Genomic DNA, 22,876 nt, shown 5'->3' on the forward strand with positions numbered 1-22,876 from the left:
TTTGCCTTGGTGATTTCACAGAATAAATAAAGCTTGGTGAACTATTATTAATTGTTCTGTATGTTTTGTAAAATAAAGTTAATAAACAGAGGAAAATATTAAGGCTAGTTTGTAAGTTTTCCGAATGCACTCACGGAGTACAGCCATCGCAGTTCACAGTCGTTAGTTGAGTTTGCTAACAGTTAACGTGTCGCAACCAAGTTGCGGCCCGTTTGCACTTTTTCGGTGTCGAATACCACCAATATAAAGTTCTCAAACGTTTTCAATTGCATCTACGCCGCTCGAAGTTTGATATTCTCCATTTATATTAACTACGATCGATTTGTAATCCTGTTCTTTGTATCCACATTTCACACTTTAAATCATTTCACATCAGAAGCACTCGACTATAAAAAAGTATTACTTCTTTATTTATTGCAAAAATCTTATTCTAGTACGAATTCTTCATTTAAGTTGAAACGTATATTTTGCATACGTAACTAACTTACCTAGACGATCTTGACGATCTCTGGTAAAAAAAAAAACAATAATTTAATTTACCTCAAGAACGTACCTTTGACATTAAGGTATCGGAGTTCGTTCGTGGGTCATAAATGTAGACGACCTTGGGTGTATTCTCAGCGACCGCATTCGCTATTTCGGCACATTGACATCGATCGAGCAGAATTGGAGCAGCTTCTTTGGCACCAGATGCACCAATGCGACTGGTGATTGCGAGATCGATCACGGTGTTCGTTAGCGGAATCTGGTTTGATGGTCTATAACTTAATCAAGGTTTCTTACCTCCGGCCTCTCGGGAAGCACTATTTAATAAGTCTATGCGATGTAATAAACGAAATAACTAAATATTACATATTATTAAAAAAACATCATTTATGTTGTCAAAATCTGGTTACGAACTTATAAAAAAATGTTGTCAATTAAATTAGTAATCGTCGCTTAGATACCGCGGCTATTATTATCAAAACTACGTCACGTCTGTATAATACAGACAAATACGTAAATCGTGACGTTATCTCATGACTAATATAACACGGCGATGTAAACATATTCCTTTGTTCACTCTCGTAATGCCATTACAAAAAAAAATGTGTCTGTTGATATGCAAAAAAAAAGTGTATAAATGTTCGTCTAGAAGATTTTATATTTATTCTGTAAAATAAATAATTTTAAATTTTTTTTTCACACAAATGTATAATAAATTTGTGTAACATTTGCCAACGTGTATATATAACGATTCTTCGATATTTTTTAAAGCCTTAAAATTAAAGATTAAACGTTAAATTTATTCATGAATATACAATGTATAACTAAAACGTCGCTAAACAAATTATATCTGGTTTTGATATTGTAACATGTATTACCATGGTAGCAAAAATATAGAAGCGAACATTTGTAAGGCTACGCGATCATTTGGTGTGACTTGTTTACGAGCCGGTCTGAGTTGTATCGACCTCTCGATAAGATTGTATCATATTCGCAAATTTCACTCGCCGCGATTGCGTTGCCCAAGGTGACCGACCAGTACGTTGACATTCAGACGCCTTTAGACCAATCGTCCACCGTATACGTAGCAGCATTTATTGATATCTGCGAAAATTTTCTATAAACGAAATATATAACTATAGGTTCGTTGAAAATCAAATTTCGTGTATTTCCTTTAATTCGTGCTTTGTTTGCTTATGAAGGTGTTTATCTATAGGCGACAACTGGGAGAGTGGAGCTGAGATAATAATTCATTGCACTACTTGGCGTTTCGTATCCGGTAGACAGACAGCATTATCAGATAAAGCGGTGGGACGGATTCACGAATTGCGTTTATTACTGGGTCGGTTGCCGACTTGCTGTACTACGATGCAGCTATTTTTAACATTAGAATTATATGACATAATGTAACCGTGGCAGTTATTTATTCTATTATATTTAAAGCAACAGCTATGGAACGTTGCTAATTTATAGAATCGTATTTTTCTCATATGGTAAAAGTGTGGTCTTTGACATTAGACTGGTGGTAGAGCTTTGTGCAAGCTCGTCTGGGTAGGTACCACCCACTCATCAGATATTCTACCGCAAAACAGCAGTACTTGTTATTGTTGTGTTCCGGTTTGAAGGGTGAGTGAGCCAGTGTAATTACAGGCACAAGGGACAGAAAATCTTAGTTCCCAAGGTTGGTGGCGCATTGGCTGCATAAGCGATGGTTGACATTTCTTACAATGCCAATGTCTAAGGGCGTTTGGTGACCACTTCCCATCAGGTGGCCCATATGCTCGTCCGCCTTCCTATTCTACAAAAAAAAAATATGTACGATAAATTGCTATTGTCATTTGAAATGAAAGTCAGAACTATTCATAAAAAATAAGAATATATTTTTTTTGTAATTTATTGAGTTTGATTTTAATGTTGGCAGTTGCTAGATTGCCTTTGAAAATAAATGATATACAGCTGTAAAGCAAAGTATAAGAGTTCACACGTGCGACGCAGCAAGTGGCAACAAGGCGATGTCCTCATTAATCCGCTCCGTTGCTACGTGTGTATATTTATTTTCTTCTTGTCACCAGGCTCTAGTCTTGGATCGTTTTTATTGAATTTATTCATAACACATCGAAGGAAATCGTTAAGCACCCGCTATTATATAATAAATACCCTGCGGACACTATACGTCGAGCGATTTTATCATGTTTAATTTCAATAAAAAATATATAAATGCTTAGATAAAGATAAGAATGTCGCTGTATGTACAAGTGAACCTAACAATTCTTGCATATTTAGTTGCATATATAGTTCGATTATATATGTATATATTTTTACTTATCATGTTGGCTCGATTCTTGAAACGATGTTTTGCGATTTATCAGTTTTCCTAAATTGCTATGTATGATTCCGAATAATTTGCCCAGGACCAATACAAGGAACAATTGTTGGAATTATGTACGGCTAATCGAAAAATTTAGTGATTGAATTCGTGTCGTCATTTAATGTTTTGCACGCATTTCTTATATTCCACTTTCTATTTAGAATAGGTTAAATAAATAAGCCAATATTCAAACTATAATAATAATATCCTGTTGTAAATTATTCACACACGGCCATCTGATCCCAAATTAAGCAGAGCTTGTTTTATGGAAACCAGGCAACTGATATACTATATATACTATTTTTCTTTTCTAAATACATATGTATATAGATAATTACACCCAGATTCAGGACAAACAGACATGTTCATGCACACAAATGTTTGTCCTGGGAGGGAATCGAACCACAACCTTTGGCGTGAAAGGCAAGTATCTACCAACTACGCCAACCGGCTCATCAAGAACTATTAAACTATTATTTTCCTATTGGAAATAAGTTGCAGTAGCTCTAGCTATGCAATCGCTTTGGATCGATAGATTTAATTAACTAATATTAAATAATTTATATAATAATTGAAATTGTGTTTCGCAATTTTTTGTCCCTGTTTTCGAAAAAAAAAATAGTTATATAGTCACATATATAAAGATATCTTTTGTATTCTGTTATCTAAACTATTAAATTAAAAATATAAATTTTATATCGAAATATTTAACGGATTCAAAGTTACTCAAAATTCACAATAACTTTAAAGTGAATACTGATGCAATTCAAAAATACTTACGTTGCTATTTTATAAATTGTTGTAACAACAGTTAATCATCGAAATTAACTCAATTAGTTATAATTTCGATTAAGAATCGAGGTGGCCCGGGGGTTTGATAGCGTGAATCTTAACCGATGATAATGGTTTCAAATTCCGGCTAGCTCCACTGAAATGTCACGTGCTTAATTTGTGTTTATAATTTATCTCGCGCTCGGCGGAGAAAAACTTCGTGAGCAAACTTCAATGTGTTTAAGTCACTGAAATTCACCACATGTGTACCACCACCACCACCAATACGAACCCACCACCACCAACCCGCATTGGAGAAACGTGATGAAATAAGCCGTCTCCTCAAAGAATGAGAAGGTTTTTATTATATAAAATTGTTTAAATAAAAGTAGGTATAAAAGTAAGCCGAAATAATGTAACATAATACATAAGCCTTGACGAGACTATATTAGCAATATAATTATGTAAGTAATCACAAATGGTACCTGTAATTTATTTAAGTTTACCTATAGGCTATAAGTCGTATCACGTTAATCGGCGATCGTAGCTGCTTCGGGCAGGGGCCGTAATTGGGTGCATCGAAGAACTCTATTAAAACTGCGATCGGTATCTCGTTGCTGTCACGTGTTCCGATCGCCCGCCGGCTATCCGAATCGTGGCTCGATTTCGTGTTGGTCCCATTTCATTTCGATACACCGATAGCAATAGACATTCAAACATCATCGATTATTTTATAATTAATTCTATGAGTAGTTACATAGTTTTGTGTATTCCATGAAATAAGTCGACGTGGTTTTCAAAGGCGAGACTACGAACGAGACATAAACTAGATAACATTAATTACAAATTTAATCTTAATAAAATTTAAATACTCTTCAGTAATATAGTTTGCGATATTCAGGTTTCTAACTTATATGTAATGGAATCTACGCAAATGCCATACACAGAGAGAATTCAAAAGTGAGTAGGTGGAGTCGTCATGAATTCGAATATGATATTGAAATTATTAGATAATTGATCTGTTATTAAATTATACAAAGTAAAACATAATTATAAAATATTTGAGGAATGTAAATGCATTTGTATTTGTTTACCTAATGGGAACCGCGTCGTCTTCGTCAACGTCGCCCGAGGCCGCCGGTCGAGAGCAAAGGTAATAATGGAAATTATTCGTCGCGTCGAGACCCGCGAACGAGTATCGATAGAGGCAATTTGTCGTATAAATGACTCTGTAATGATTTACTTACGCTCGATTAAGGCGTTTCGATGCGAAAAGCAATCGCTAAGACTCAACACGGTCAAGTTTCTACAGAACTATTAAGCTCTTGTTAAAGCAATGATGAAGCACACGTGAATCTTAATCGACTTCAAACTCGGGGTGATTTCGAATATATGTCGAATGTAAATTTGTCACTGCATTACAGCAGCCCAGTAGAATTAGCTCCAAACCTTTTGTAAATAGCGATTATTACCCCATCAGTGGGATGTTTTCATTCTACAATGGCAATATCATCTTAATAAATATTAACACAAAACTTATTACTCGGAAGACGAAGAACGTTAATACTATATTAAAAGTTAAGAACATTGTGTGAAATATCTCATCTCTCCAGCAATGAAAATTGGATTCCCTTTAATCTGAAGCGTTTGAAATGAAATTCTCTTTAACTGCGTGCTCTATCGGTGACGGCGGATCGTTCGAATGCTTCAAACGCTGCCTCTATGCATTTTCCGTATTTATTGTGAACCGTTGAAGTTTTATACTTGACTACGCTATCGTTTTTGTTTCATAGGTAAGGTTTTTTTTTTTAAATTATTATTTAGTTAGACATAAGACAGCAATAAGTGTGAAAAAGTACACATTAAAAAGTTTTTGATTAGTCAAAATGCGAATTGGTCAATTTGTAGTATTATGATCATTGTTATTTTGTCATTCATTATTTGCTTTAATTTATTTTGCTTTGTATTTGTTTTCAATAACCAGTGACAACTTGATACGAGAACTTTTGAAAAAAAATATCAAATATTTGTAAACACCTTGCACATATCCTAATACGTACGTTAATAATGTGTTATCAATATCTTAAATCTACCACGTATGCCATGTTCTTATTAATAAGTTGAAATACACATAAATTACTTTGAAATAACAACTAAAACAGAATATCTTCGGCGCTCAACTATTTTCACCAGAGATTCCGAGCTCCAAATTCCTAGAATAGCTCTAGACGTTGCTGTCAAATAAGCAAGGGGTGTTCGTGTAATAGCTTTGATGTTCCCTTATGGTACTTAACAATATATGCTATACGCTCAGTTTTTGGTGTTTATAATAGCTTAAGTACCCACCGAAATGTTTAATAGTTATAGCTTTTATTAATGATACACATTTCGTCTGAGACCTTTGTTATACTTAGTTTATTTTTAGGCCCCCGATGAAAAATCGGAGCCCTATGAGCTCATTAATCTGCCACTCTCGTGTCTTTTGTCCGTCAGACATATATATTTGTATTATGGCATAAAAACATGAGAGTTTTTGTACTCATACAAAATTAAAAAAAAATAAGGGTACGTTGCGATATATTAAATAAAAGGTATAAATATTCAAAAAATATAAAATTAAATCAAACAAAGTAGCGAAAAAATACTGACTATTGAAATAAAAAAAAACCGGAATACTCATAGTTAATGTGTAAAAAATAAAAGAAATCCGACCGACTCCGATCCAAAGACCGATTCGCTCTTAACAGGTTTTTTTGTACATATGTATAACGTATAGCCATTATAAAGCTGCTTAAGAAATGCAATTTAGTATTTCAAGTACATAAAAAAAACGTTTCTGAATACGTAGGAGGTATGTACTCTTATAATGATATGCTCTATTCGACTTCCTACTTCGCGGGAAAGACCAGTTTCATCGTAAATATTATTGAGATCATTTTATGATTCAATGGCTGTGTATGATTCATATATTGAGATATTAATACCTTATGTTATTTTTGTGAGTTTAATACTATCCCCGTGAAAACACGGGGACAGTATTAAACTCACAAAAAGCTGAACGTTTTCCGATTCCGGAAAAAATATTCCTGTCAACGACCGAACCCGATATAGTGCGGATCCGTTAGCCGAGTGATCGACCTGGACTCCTGCCACCGGCCCGGCGCCGGGTAATTATAAACATTCAAACAATAACCTAACTAATATTGAATGAATTACGGACTATTATTGCCTGTACGACACAATAAAACAGTGACACTACCGATCTAATTTTCACTACAACTCCTGAAAGAGTAGCTGTTAAACGATTTCAGAATAAATGTTCGTTTGAGTATCGAATCATATTTAATCAATCTTTAACTACTGCTAATATTCAACGTATAAGTGATGTGATTGAGAAAATATGTATACTTCTACTAGAAATGAAATATCTCACACGTAACTTTTCACATGATTATTTGAAAAAAGAACGAAGTGTCTTGTGGGAGACGATGAGTAATTACTTGTGAATGTAAACATAATTATGATTTGAATAGCACTTCTCAAGGCTTGTATTTATTTATGCGCTTAATATGAATTTACGAGTGAAAAGATAATCTGGATGAGTACCAATGAAAGATAACACGGCGACAGATGTTTTGTTTTTAGTTAGAGGACTCATGAATTATATTTCTAGACTTCGGATTCCTAGCTCTTGACGCGCAAAGTATTTGGGTCCCGCGTCAGTTGACCAAAACAACGAGGTCATGTCCATTCACAAACCGATCTGTTACACGTCTTTAGTCTTTACATTATAGGTGTCGCGGCGATAATGTGCCAGTCGCGTCCATGCGGCCGATTATTGCGGTTGCTACATCACTTGTAAATCTCACATATTTGTTCATACTACGTTGGAGATTGTGGACGCGTGAATCGAGAAGTTTGTTTATACCGTAGAATAGTGTCGTGCAGAGTCCAGTGACCCATCAGCCGTGCGTGAAGCCGGGATGGTGCGCAAAGGGGAGTCCACGGGCGCCCTGCTCAGGACTCTGTCCGATACGCTCCGCTGGCGCTCCTTCCGAGCCCTCACAATGGTATGTTTTGCCATCCAAATACGTAACTGGATGTTTTATGTATCGCACTCCATAAATGTTAACTTTATAAAAAAATCTTTAGTAAATTACTTACGGTCTAAATAAAGACTAACCAATTATTTGACTTTATAAACAACATTATTTATCATATATTTTAGCTTTATATATTTTGTAAACAATCAAGTTTATTTAGTGAGAAAGAAATTAGTACATACTTATTATGCGCGAAGCGCGTAGGTACTATGTACATTTGCGTCAAGAGCTTACTTATAACTATCGTCGTATTTTACGTCAGTCGACTGAATACACCTAGCGTATAAAAATTATCCATTGTGGAATACGACGTTGTTTATATAAACATTACTTATACATAATTATATAATTATGTATAAGTAATTATTTGAAAGAGTTATAACGAGTTCGTGTCTGATGCCGAACATTATTTTTTATTAATAATTGTTGGATACAGCTTTATTGATCAAAGTGTGGTCAACATAACATCAATGTTAGACAGCGAAGTCAGTCCACTGCTGGACATTGGCCTTTCGAAGTCCTCTGTATTCCGAAAATAGTCGCGACTCGTTACCATCTTTATGGCATCAGTTCATAATGGAGAGTGCCCTACGCTGCTTTGTTTGCATGACTTTGGGTCCTGAGACATAAACCAGCTTGTTAAAAATTAACTAACTGCCGGTAACTACGATTTTGATTAGAAATTAATTTATGATTTTATCCATCAAAGACATTCCTAGTATTTCACGCTGACCTACCTGAACAATAAAAACTTACATGTACACAATACTTTTTGTTTATGTTTGTCTCTATCTGCCGTCACCCTATATCTGTCTGAAAACCATTAAAAAATTTTTTATGAACTAGAAATAATGCTTTGAAATTCATTTTTAAACGTAGGTGTGTAAGATAAAAGTGTATATTCTTGGAAATTAAGGCATTTTCATCTACACCACATTCGTTTGACATATTTAGACCCTGACTACGTATAGCTATAAAATTTAATATTCTTTAAATGTAATTAATGAATATACAAGACCATAATTATATTTTCTTGAACGTAATTAACATAAAATAGTAGTAAACAATAAACACAATATTGAAATCGATTACCGCCACATGATTACTTTAATAATAAATGCTTTACCGTTATTGGTTTAAGGACCATTTTGGTATGATGCGGTTATCATGTCGCTTATTGTACGTTCGTGCGTGAATGTTTTGACGGCTCGCACGATACATCCGAGTGATAGGCATGCACGTGTTTATCGACGCATCTGACCTCACATCGAGCTCACGTCGAAACTAGCTGATAATTGATAATAGATACAATATCGGAATCGATTATATTGATGATTTTATCAATATTTTCACATCTTTGCGTCTGGGTATTCGTTTTTATAACAATGACATTTTTAAAGATGCACGTGAACGAGGTTAGCAAAATACGCTTATACATTTTTTTGTCTGTAAATATAAGTGGAGTGTTCGAAATTATATCTGTAGCCAAAAAACAATGGCTGCGATCGTAAAGATCACAAATAGAAATAATTTTGGAATTCATTGTAAGATGTTGTCGTTATTCTAACTAAAGATTATACAAGTTGATTTATTATTAAAAAAAGAAAACATACAAACTACACGACCCGGATAGCGGGTGCTTTAATATAAGGCTGCCGCTCGTTATCACTATGGACTTTCGACCCGAGCAAGTACGAACCACTAGCAACGGTTCATCCTTATTAACTTTGTTATCTAACAAAGGTAACAGTAATCTTGAGAGTTTGCAAGAGTATGCTTAACGATGTTTTTGTAAACTCGTTACATTGCGACTCTCAGACGACAATATCTGGAATATGTCTATCGTGTCCCACTTAGCCTTTCGGGTCGGAGTTTTGTTTGTTACTTCATTTCCTATATACACATCGTTACCCCTTGAATTTATTATATCGAGATATTCATTCCTAGTGATTTTGTCACAGTTCTAAAGATTTGAGGTTATTTATGGAGTTATAAAAAATACGAAAATACCGACATGTGTTTTCATTAAGACGCAAAATTGTACTCTAACCATTAAAATATATCTGGATTATCCCAAAATAATACTTTTTAAGTTTATTTAATGAAAAGAGCGTTTTTAAAAAAAACTTATGTGATTACAATATTTCAAAAGCGGCGAACTTTAAACTTTGAACTTTAAACGTTACAATCATGTATTAAAAACTTAAATCTGCTCTTTTAAATTACCAAGAAGTTTTGAAATCAATACCACGTTTAAAAAAATCCTTTTAAAAGTCGTACTAATCACGGTTGCATCAATGATGCAGAGACGAAGAACTATAGCATTCGGGCTCACGATACAAGTTGCAGCTGCCTGCGTTGGCGTCTAGCGTTGTTATTACTTGTACCAAGTATGTCCGTAACTGTGTGACAAGGAGTAAGCGTTCGGCGTTCAGCGTTCGAATTTTAAATTTGTAACACGCTTTACCTTTTTTATTATAATTGATTGTACATTAACCAATAATGATCTTATTTATAAATTTTTGCTCTTTTTGTCACTATTAATTTCAGATTCGAAAGAAGAAGACAGCATAGTTTATCTAATCAGCCCCATATACAACGTTGTTTGTGTTCAAAATATAACCTCCTTTTTGTTTTGTCCTGTAAGATACACGCGATTATTTGATTTAATTGTTTTAATAATAGTTTTTAATAACTTAAGTTAATTTTAAACCAATAATTGAAGTTTATTTAAAACGAATGTTTTAATTTTATTATAAGAAGAAAACTATTTTTTACAAAAAAAGCACATCATTAAAATACGTGTCGTTAAGAAATCTTGAAGTATATTTTACAGAATAAGATTCATTCGTGTTATTATAAACCAACAAGTTTTCTGCTCATAATGTTACTTCCGGCTTATGCGAGTGACTTGAAGGCTAAGACCTTCTTGGTGAAAATAAAACAGTTCACGGCGTCGGGATAACAGCCAGTGGCATAAATCGTGTAATGTTCTTGAATATAGTTTATACATAACCGGACTTTCATAACAGGGACATTTATAATAGCTCGCGTCTCTTTCTAAAGAAAAATCTGTATTTATGTCCACGTTTTATTTATGATTACTATAAATATATAATGTAAGATGTTCTAAGTGATATAACGATATATTGAAAATTGTTGTGAAGTTGCATGTTTTGATTGATTGGACGTTCGGTTAGCTCGTATCGTATCGCAAAGCAATATATCGAATCGGACGCGGGACGTTGTCTAGGCGTCGGCGGCATGCCGTATCGCTGAAGCCGCCATCCGCAGAGATGATGACTATGTTCGCTCTCATTCATTAGAGGGGTGCGGGGAGGGTGCAAGACGTCGCGCGCCGCCCGACGATATCGATTTTGTCCCATCCCCTGCCCGCGCTGCCCCCACACCCCCGCTCTCAGCATCCGACCTCGAGTGCTCTCTTCTCGCGCCTACGGACACCTCCGACAGAAACTACGCCTTAACGACATGACGCCACAGCTCAAAATTCCAACCCACGACCTACACATCGCCTCGCCCTGCCGATCCCTAATGAACCCTCCGACCGAAAGTCACTTGGTCGAGATTGCAATGCCTCGCTGCGATGCTCTCGTCCACGTCGGTGGAAAAAATAAGCTTTTTGTTACAATTAAAATGGTAAATCAAACCAATTTTAGTAATTGCGAGGTCAAACTTTGAAGTGGCAGCGCACGGTGAGGGCGGGCTTTTTGAACGCGTATGATTTTTAATGGGCCGTTCTAGAGCTATTACGTACGACGGACGGAGGACGCCGATTTGCGAAGGTTTCGATGAACCATCTGATATACATACATTCGTTAAATGTAGTACCCAGTCTCCGGTCTTATCAAAACTAAAGAATCGTGATGAATAACCGACTTCGTATCGTCATTACTTATTGCTTGACTGCATAGAGACTCCAATGTCACTCGCCAGAGCTTGTGACTTGCGATCTTATGTAATAAATAATTAAGATTCTTATGTTGTCTTGATTTAACTTGTACAGCATGAACCGAATTTCTGATAAATTTTATCTATAGATCGTTGACTCGAAATAACCATTTTAATGCAGGCATAGTAATCATCAAACTATCCTAGGTCATTAACCTTTGTTTTGTTCGACTTACAGCAAATTAACGTCAATCATACGATGATAAATATAATATCTTAAAAGTTTGTAATTGTAGATTCTTAACTACTTACTAATATGTCGATAACAAAGTATAAATTAATTAAAAAAATTCTTTTAGCGTGTGTATTAGCAATAATTTACGAATTTTATTGTATAATATATATTTTTTTATTCTAAACCGTATGATCTATCAATTTTAACATTCTTTTATATTCAACTTAATGTTCAATACATATTTTTCTCATGAAATATATTTTTTCCGTTGTTATACATCATTTGAGGTCTTTGTAATAATACGTAATTTTCATTTATACTTTTAGTTGGGAGATAATATCATAACTTGCGTTATAACATTACACCAGGGCCTCGTAAATATAGATATTTTAGTATAGACCAAATTGTAACAAATTAATTATAATAACATTTCATCATAACAATAAAACATAATGTTCATCTAGCAATTTATGTTTTTAAAAAAAATTTACGATTGAACTTCGAATGACCCGAAGTCAGATTTCGAATGGTTGTTTTAAAAGCGGACATTTTTTTGTACTACTATAAAGTTTCAATTTTTTTTCTATATAACTCTCAAAAAGGGAATTCAATTATAAGGTAATTAACGATAATATCAATAATAAAAATGGTAATTTTTTTTTTATTGTAAAAAATACAAAACTATAAAATTGTTTTGAAATATAACATAACCTTGTATACATTTAACATTGCGGTAGGTCTGAATTAATATATTATGCGCATTATATTTTTTATATATCGACTGATATGCGCACCGTGCACACCGCGATGCATAATACATACATGTCGCGTCTACGTACGGAATGTTTTGCGTCCGTACAGGTGACCATGCTGTGTAAAAAGAGTATACCTTTTTAATCAGCTTAATTGATATCGATTTTGTTGATGCAATGATGTCTGCGATCGTACTTGATCAAGTTGTGTATGTATATGTATACTAACGAGGGGTGGTTAGAGACGACCACTTAGGATGATGGAAAATCAAATTTTGTTTTTATTCTGTCTTTATTAGGTTCGATATGTTTGTAGATAACAAGCCTAAAAAGGAATTATTGTTATTGTTATTGAACAATAGTAAAATAGTTTATTCGGATTTCGAAGGTATAAAGCAGGTAATGATTGTCTTGTCTATTGTAATATCTAATCCATGTACAGTAGCAATTAAACCTTTAGTACGCGTGATATCACCACTCTTATGCAAGTCTGCTTCAATAATTATACGCTTTACAAATTTAACATTATACAGTTGTTTCTAATAAAGAAAAAAAAAACACGCATGTTTTTGTTTTAAATAATACAACGGAACTTAAGATTGCAAAGTTATAAGCAGACTGAATGTTTTCTCTCGATCAATTTGTATACTGCGACTAATCGGATTAAATTCTGTCCCGAGCGAACGTTTAAAGGAGTGCTATTATTTTTCAGTTCTCAAAAGGTTTTCATGTATTGTGTTCAAGATTCAATCGTAGCAACTGTTCGAGTCGGACCTTCGATTAAATATATTTTAATGTACGGATCTCGGACCCTAGTTCTAAACTTATAATTAAATGTACAAGTTTTCGATTAATTACTTCCGAATTTTGATAATAAATTATGAAGTGACTTCGTTAATGATTAGTATAACAATGTTTATTATTTCAACAATTAACTGTTGGTTCGAAGCTATTTCGTTAACGACCTTTTAAGAATCGATAAGTACGAGACATTTATATTACAGCAAAATCTAAATCTACTTTGTTCCAATATGCTTTTACAATCATTTTAACAATCGCCATTTTAAATGATTGTATTAAATGTAAAGCTAACACCAGTTCGGAATGTAGATTCTATTAAGAAGGACCGGCAACGGAACGGCAAGTTTCTTCCCAGAAGACGTGTATGTTTGATATTTAGTAGTACCGTGTTTATGTTACACTTCTCGAGAGTGAAGAGAAGCTTCAAATATTCATTAACTTTCTACTGCAATTTGTTCACTATCCATAACATTCAAGTACTGTCTAATAGAAATTCTCACACGAGGAAAAAAATACCTTCCGACTGGTCAAAGATTATTTTCTTTTGTTTATACATTAATATGAGCGACAATTATTTAAATACAAGTTTGTTGATGTGATTTGTTCCAGAGACATAGACAGAAACATAGTAATTTGAACTAATTTTTAATTTCATTCTATTTACTTCGAACACAATAATATCGTCGATGCATGTCATTAATGGTTCGCAATTTGTAAATACTATACGCCTGGTTATTATGTAAATGCCCTTCAAAAGCGTCTGCCCTGACCTGCCTCAACGAGGGGAAAGCTTGGGGTAGGTTATGCCATTGCATCCGACCATTCGCCCACTGCAGGGGTGGCTTTGCATAAGTATACCCCTGTTTATACTTACCGCCGTGAATGTGTCTGTCTGCCTTAATCACTGGATTTATGAATGCTGCGGTATAATTATGACTCCCGTATGCATTTGCCATATACGTCTTGATATTTTTTAAATAATTACATGTCCATGCATTCATTCACTCTTGATAGGCGTGTTGAAGATTATATTTGTGTGAAAATTGCATATTATTGTTAAATAGTTGCATAAAACTGTCTAAGTATTGAGTGTTTCGACTTTGGTAGACAACTGATCACAGAATGATTTGTTCGATAAACTATCAAACGACGATTTTAGTTAGTTATAAATTTTGTATCACGTAGCTTAAGCAGAACAAAGTTGAAAATAAACACGAGATCGATATGGCTCCGACGGTCCAAAGTCGCGCTTCTGTCTGTACGACGCTTCGTTCTCTCGCAAATCAGAAATGGAATTCCGCCGCCAGCTAATCTAAGCTGTAGGTATCCGGCAGATGATTAAAAAGCGTGCGTGCCCACTTGACGCACAGTGTTAGCTTTTTGCATGGGTGTGCGGTGCGGTGGCACTAATGAAACGGCGTGTGCGTCGCGGCCTACGTACGCGGGCCTTGCATTGGGTCGGGTCAGTGAACTCGCCCGCCCACTATCGGGGTAAATATGCCGAATGCACACAGATGCGCGCGCCGCACCCCCCTATGCCCCGCTCGCCCCCGACGCGCCGCCGTCGCCGCCGTCGCCGCTGCACTCTGCACGCATCCACCCCCGACCCCTCTTAAAACTCCTAATTGATTGCGCAAATTTTCTCGCAATAACTGTCTTTTTATGGTGTTAATGATGTAAACTTGCGCAGTTCCGCCGCTCTAATTGATGCTACGAGCTACGACGTGATCTCGTAGCCTCCGCGTCTGTCGCGACGACGCTGGTTCGCCATCGCGACGACGGGGCCGTGAAAAATTAATTAGCGTGCATTCGTATTAGCTTTTTGGGGATTCCTCCGACGGGATGCGACGTTTCGGAACAGATTCCTTACTCTCATGAAACTCATGCATATAACGTTTAGTCTGTTGCTGAATGCTTTTAATTTTATGCTTAAATAATATCCAAGTAATACTTTTAACTATTAGTAATAGTTAATTAGATCTGGGAAAATAATTGTAACTTGTACATAATTTTACTCCCTTTAGGCAGGCATATTTATATTTCTGCAAAATAAAATATTTATATATACGTTATAAAACTATAAGGAATGTATTAATAAAGTTACATACTGAGCTTACGAATCGATTTCGTGATGATACAAGCGTTGCGTCATATGCAGTCAGATGATGTCACGGTGACGTTACGCGGTTAAAATATGGCCGAAGCTTTGTGGGACAAGAACATTTCTCTTTCATCCGAATTCGTGTTTATTTTTTCAGTCTGTTTATAATCATAAAAAATATTACACTTGAAATGAACTGTCGACTGTTTTTACGTCAAAAAAGTTTGAAATTTTAATTGAATAAACGATCAAACCTTAACAATACTTATTATATACAATTAATTTAGTGTGAGGAAGCTTGTTGTGTAAAGTATTACTTTATAGAAAGTAAAAGGATACTTATGATTGAATCACGAAGTCTTCTATAAAACACCCTAAAAAAAAATAGAATAATTTATACTTTCTTTGAAATGAACAATTGTTTTACTTCACAATGCCTCATTATTTATATTTTAAGCAATTATCCAATAAGACTCATGTCACCTATTGAACAATGATGTATTATGGTAGATACACAAAAGTTGCAAAAACAAATATACTAAGTTTCAAATCAATCCGATGAAGGATGTATGAACGCATATAGATAATGTAAACAAAAACAATCACTCCTTTTTATAAAATACTTTTGAAACAACACGATAGGACATAACATCCAAAATATTAAGCCTTAAAATCTAATGCAATTTCCACTTATAATTATTCCATAGCTATATAGTATATAATATAGATATCTAGTTTTAAAACCCGTGAATTGTTGATAATATTACGGCAGCAAGGCCCTGTGGTGGTCCGTCTAGTGAGTTACTATGCAGGCAATTACGGGCTTGAGTGGCATAACATCTCAGGACAGCAGAATATTTGGTTGAGCAAGGAATGTTAGTGATAGGAATTTGGGGAAACCGAAATCTTATTACGTTTTTCTGATAACATAAAGTATTGATAAGTAGGCGTCCTTCTACATTTTTGCATAATTTGATCATTTGAAATGTAATGTTAGAATGATTAGAAAATAATAATTTGAACCTACCATATTATACGGTTTGTGTTTCTTCTGATGTTTTGAAAATTAATAACGTTCGAAATAAATGTATATAGGAAAAAGGGAGGAAGAGATTGAGCGGCTTAGCAGACACTAGACAGTACATATTTGACCAATGTTCAATTACAATATCAATAAGTTTCCATATGCTAAATTAATATATCTCTTAAAATTATAATACATCTCGTTTCTCGCGCTTAGCATGAAATTATGCCACATGTATGCCCACCAACTTGCACTGAAGTAGCACACTTGAATACGATTAACTATGTATGTATAAAACTGATATGATGTTGCTGTTAAACAAAATGTGACGTAATAGGGTAGATCTCACGCAAACATCCTAATCAAATGAACAGGTCGTCTCTTGTCCGATAAATGCTGCGGCCGGAAGCGAACCGACGAAAATAATTTGGATGTGCAATAGTGCTCGTTTCATTGGCGGCCTCCCGTAATTGAATAACCGACAACGGAAGAACGCGTAGTCTTAGTTCAGCTGGATGGGACAGTGTGCGTACATGATCGCGTTTCTTCAAAGGTTATTAAAATTTTATAACTCTTAAAATTAAAACGAGACAGCAGTCCCGGAGTGATGCGTTGTTATACAAGGACTACTCGAGAGCCTAGGGGCCCCGCCAGCCAGCCAAAACTAAAATCACTTTAACCGCTCCGGAATTGGGGGGGGGGGGGGTAATAAAAAAAATGCCTAGGGGCCTTGTATGTCTAAGTCCGGGTCTGAAGACAAATGCATTGGCTGGTTTAATTTATGTATCTATATTTATATGATTGGTCTATACATAGACTCACTTCATTCTTTCTTATTTACAGTACGTATTTAGTATTGAAATTTTAAATTGTTTTTATATAGAGTGATAAGACCATGCAATAAGAGAAAAAGTTAAATTAAATAACAGCGTAGTTGATATCAAACGCAAAACAGAATAGAATTGCGATGAATTAATGTTTATATGATAACGAAGCAAGAATTTTGTATGACGTCATAATAAGTTTTAAAATAACAAGCTATCCATATCTAGACTCTAAAAATGAATCCTAAACAGCATCAACATATAATTTAAAAAGGGGGATCGATATACAAATCAAACCACGTGCTAAATCATGTTTAAGATTAAATTTATTAGAACTGGTTATAAGATAACTATCTATTGGATTGCGAAATGTGAAAGGAAATTCCTTCAAACATTTTACAATTATTTAAACTTAATTTTTTTTATATATAAGGTAGAGTAAATACATGTGATAATCTTGAAAATATTTCGTTTTTATTATTACATTTATTTTTAGTTGTTTATAATTAATATAATTCTTGAATAGATATTATCACATATATGCATCGTCTGTGAATATGTTATTTTAATTTAAAATAATTGTATTACCGTCTTATTTTGACAACACATATACATAAATTAATATACAATATTTATTACGTATATCTCGAAAACGGTTCTTTAAATATTTAGCTCAAATTTTGATATTATCGTATTATCATAAAAGTAATGTATAAATAAAAGTATCTAGACAAAGTAAGCTCGTCCAGTCGAGTATAGATCATTGAAGGAAATTGCTCTGCCCACATGAAGGATGCGAGCTTCTGAAGCGGTGATGCAACGGAATACTATAGTTATTTGGCATGCGTACCCGCACCGATATACTCGTTCGAAATGATTAATAGACAATAAATTATTCTACGTAACATATTTAAAAGGAAATAATATCTGGATGCAATACTAGTTCCATAGTCCATTACTGATTGAGATCGAATGTTTATGAAACGAGTCGAGGTATCTAATTATTTCGTATTTAACATTTTTTTGTTATTTTAAATCTAAAGGTCAACTATAAGTGGCTGAAATTATATAGACACTAGTATAACGAACAACTTGCGTAGTAACTTGTTATAATCCGATACATGGATTACTCGGAAATGAAAATGTCTGGCGAGCGTTCTGCGAAACAGTTGAGTAACAGCTATATAATAATCATTTTAATCGTATTAAGATTTTTAATTTATAGATAGAATTGTTATAATTTTATAGTATAAAAGCGAGCGTAAAAACTGTTCCCGTTAAACCTTTCCGGCTGTACATATTAATTTTGTATCCCTCAAAGTTACGAGGTATAGTATTCGAGCTCAATAGCGAATGTTTATAATAAATTCACGAAGTTTACGTAGTCGCACGCTTACGTCGAGACGTAGTTAGCAGATTTGAATTGAACTCGGTCTCGGCGATAACTCACGCCGCCGCCGCGCTCTGCAAGTTGCGCCCTTCACGTTTCCATCTCCGGCACCGTTCATTAGATAGTTAAGCGTCGACCGAATAGTGGATCACGTCCCGCTATCAGGTGCGCTGCAAACAAAACGCTGAATAGAGGCCGGGTTAAACATGCACGACGGGTGTACGGGTATAATTAAAGTTTAGGAGACGCTCACGTCGCCCGTTAACCTCGTTATCGGGCGCTAGAAGTGGGTGAGACGCGGCGGGAGGGAGTCAGCCTCGGGGTGGGAGGGAAACGGGGAAAATCAATGACAGCCGCCGCGCGCCGTCTCTCCCCGGCCCGACGCGCTCATCTCGCCACGTGCCTCGGTCACTGGCCTGCTCGCCACCGCTACCGCTGCTATTGCCGCAACCTCTTACAGTAACTCTGTGATTGATGATGCCCATATGCAACCCTGACCGCCCGCTGACACACGTCTATCGACAGCACTGACCTTAGATACCGAAATGATCCGACCCTTTAACAAACATCGAAGTCTAGCAAAAGATACACTTTAACAATCTACATGTGGATTAAAAAAAAAGCCTGTCAATATGATATGATTTCGTTCCAATACGATACCTTGTCGTCACTTAAAACGGCAGTCTCCTGTAAAATATATTTCGAATTAGATATGTAGGTCGCCGTCAGAAATTTGGGTTATCATTTGGCCGCTTCGATATGCGACACTTCCGCTACGCTGCGAATGGTATGCGGTCTTCAATATTGTTATTGCCCGCTATGTAACTTACATAACAGTGGCGAATGCCAGATATTGTAGGTCACGTGACGTTGCTCTGATGCATCCGTCACGTTACAATTCAGACCTATTTGAGTTTAAATCATGCAAGCTCATACAGTTTAATCATCAACGCAGACATTTGAATAACCACACATAAGTAGTGAGAACACAATGAGTCACACTCATTTCGGCTAGACGCGTCGGTGCCGCATAAAAAAACCGGTAGCATTGAACTGCCTAGTCCCGAATCCATGCGTTGAGCGTTGTATGAATGTTTTATATAAGCGTATCGAACATCGTCGATCAATGTCAACCGCATATTTGGGTCAACGTCCGGTCAAATTCCCGCGCTCTTCGCCTCTTCATTTCCTATAATGCATGCGGACACTTTTTATTGTTGATCGTGTATGCGTGGTGGGAGCGATACCTGAATTTTAAGCACTTTTGAATTCGCTTAGAAACTTTACAATCCGTTGCACGTCAATAATTTTAAAAAAATATTGAGAGTACCGTCAATATGTCAACGTACTTTTGACAGTTGATTTTTATATCATTCGTTTATTGTTGTTTATCAAAATATGCGTTAATTATAAATAAAGAGGAATTTAATTAATTCCATAATGATAACATTTATATAAAAAACTGGGAAATAATAAGTCTGTTTGTGAAAAGTATACGGTAAAGAATTATTATCATTTTTAAGTTACATAAGATTTTTTGTACATTGATAGGCAATTAATGCATATTATAAACAATATTCTATTAGAAAAACTAAAACAGATTGTTTGTTGATCAATGAAGTCTGTGTAAGATAAATCTTACGTAAAACTATTTTTAACTTTAAGTTTGTGTTGCAAAAATCTTCGATAAACTCGTATAGCTTTACTACGTAATATTCTATAACTTTGGTGATTTTTTCGCCTAAGACGTTTTTATTAGCGTCTAATCCGACGTCTGCATATATTATGCATGATGTCAAAACAGAGCGGTCTAGGCTTGCTTAGGGATTAGCGTTGTATCGTTGGTATATAAACATACACACTTTAATATGCTAAAAGAAATATCCTTGTGAACTTTAATCTTATTTAATAATGTATTGGATATAGGTATAGTAAGGATATAGATTTATGGAAATTATTCCTGCCAAAAAAGTAGAACAATGCATATTTTTTGCTCGTGTTAAATTAAATTAAAAGCTATGATGTTTTGATAAGACCCGACCATGGAATTTAGATCTGAAATCAGATAATATAAAATATTGTTAAATCCATTCGTTTCCAACAGGTATACTACGCGAAAAAGAAACGGAGAGCGCAACAGTACCTCGGCGACGACGGTTCAAACAAAAAGGAGAGGAAACTATATAACGACGGTTACGATGATGATAACCACGATTACATCATCAAACAGGGCGAGAAGTTCCTCGACCGGTACGAGATCTCATCGCCGATCGGCAAGGGCTCGTTCGGACAGGTGAGATAACACAAAATCGATATTCAGCTACTTTTGTAACAAAGTTATCTTAATAACTCATTATCAAAACTATATTTCATCTTCATATTAATTTTTTTTGAATTAATATCAATTAATTTCAAAGAAAAATATGCATATGTTACGATTTAACGGTTTACTGAACTGAACAGAAATATACAAATCATGAAAGTTCCCTCAGTCTCAAAAGTTTGTCTGGTCTCAATTACATTTTCGGATTTACTCTTCAGTCTTCAAGCTAAATAAAGATATATGCTAAAATACTGATACAAAAATAATATATTGCTATATAAATGTATATAACTAAATTCTCGGTATTATATGCATAAACAAACTCTTATGTTTAATTTTAACGAATTGACGACCAATGACTTATTATATATGTATTTTCGACGATATCTAAAAAAAAATTATTTTATCTAAAATCGGTAGACGGTCTGATCAAATGGGACATCTGATTGTAAGTGGCCACCATATCATCCTTAGAGATTGGCGCTGCAAAAAATATTATCCTGACAACGCTAAACCACCCACCCACCACCCACCTTGGGAACTAAGATGTTATGTTCCTTGTGCCTGTAGTTACACTGGCTCACTCAGCCTTCAAACCAGAACACAGCAACACTAAGTGTATATTGCTGTTTGACGGCGGAATATGTGAAGCTATACTACCAAGTGAATTGCTTATTAATTAAGGCAAATTAAGTAATGTTTTATTTATTTTCAGGTTGTGAAAGCATACGACCACGAGGAGCAGTGTCAAGTAGCGATAAAAATAATTAAGAATAAGAAACCTTTCCTAAACCAGGCACAAATAGAAGTCAAGTTACTAGAAATGATGAACAGGGCGGATGCCGAAAATAAGTATTATATAGGTAAGTTTGTAACGTGTTTAATTTATGTATCTTAATTTCATAAATAAAAGTAAAAAAGTCACTTCGCTTATTTAATTATTCGGAACGTACCGCTTTTAGTTCCGTTACTTTTATATTTTATAAGAATTCATATAAAATACCTAAAATTTATATATGGAAAAGACCTTTTAAGTCGTTTGAAATCTGATATAAGATGATAGTGTATAATGATAGTTTTTCGTACAAAAGAATTCTTATTAAAATTGTAAATACATTTTTGGAACAATTTAAAAGTTAACTAAGATTTTCAAAATTAATCTTTAAAAAAGCGGCTGTGTAATCGTAAATTTTTCATTTTATATATATGTAAAAATGTAAAACATATGTTCAACTAATTATATCGTTAATCAACTATTTTATGTCGTGTTTCGGTGTGTACAAGAAACACACCTGACATCATCATATTGAAAACATATTTGTAACGTAATGACTTATGTTCTCAACTAAATCAAAAGCTGACAACCATAATATTTCTTTGTACATTTTTGTTATACATTAAAAATATAGATATATTTATGTAGGTACATATATTTTTTAGTCTCAAATTTTGTTGAATACTAATAAAATTATATATTTTCTTAACATTTCGTGACGATTTCAAGATATTAACGTGTACTCGTTGTCGTTTCAGTAAAACTGAAGCGTCACTTCATGTGGCGGAACCACCTGTGCCTAGTGTTCGAGCTGCTCTCGTACAACCTGTACGATTTGCTGCGGAACACCAACTTCCGAGGTGTCTCGCTGAACCTGACGCGTAAATTCGCGCAACAGCTTTGCACCGCGTTACTGTTCCTTAGTCAACCTGGTGAGTGATATTTCTCTAATTTATCTAAGTATTATAAGGTTGTCGTGGGAATTTTTACGAACCCCTCTGTGTAGGTGCCTCT

The 22,876-nt window shown here is 34.8% G+C and overlaps 1 protein-coding gene across 7 annotated transcripts in view; it reads left to right on the top strand.

The window, feature by feature from the left end:
- The window catches only part of LOC126769473 (serine/threonine-protein kinase minibrain), a 108,467-nt gene that overhangs the window by 70,975 nt on the left and 14,616 nt on the right, over window positions 1–22,876 (top strand). For 6 of the 7 annotated variants that reach the window (XR_007669367.1, XM_050488313.1, XM_050488316.1 and 3 more), the window contains exons 4-6: window positions 20,869–21,057; window positions 21,803–21,950; window positions 22,621–22,794. Coding sequence is in view for 6 of the 7 variants with exons in the window: in XM_050488313.1 (XP_050344270.1) it covers window positions 20,869–21,057; window positions 21,803–21,950; window positions 22,621–22,794 (511 nt within the window). In the remaining variant the exon portion in view is untranslated. Of the gene's footprint in view, window positions 1–7,426; window positions 7,696–20,868; window positions 21,058–21,802; window positions 21,951–22,620; window positions 22,795–22,876 lie in introns of those variants that run through there. The other variant, XM_050488317.1, reaches the window with a different exon arrangement.

This window comes from Nymphalis io, chromosome 7 (genome assembly GCF_905147045.1).
Source record: "Nymphalis io chromosome 7, ilAglIoxx1.1, whole genome shotgun sequence".
NCBI lineage: Eukaryota > Metazoa > Arthropoda > Insecta > Lepidoptera > Nymphalidae > Nymphalis > Nymphalis io.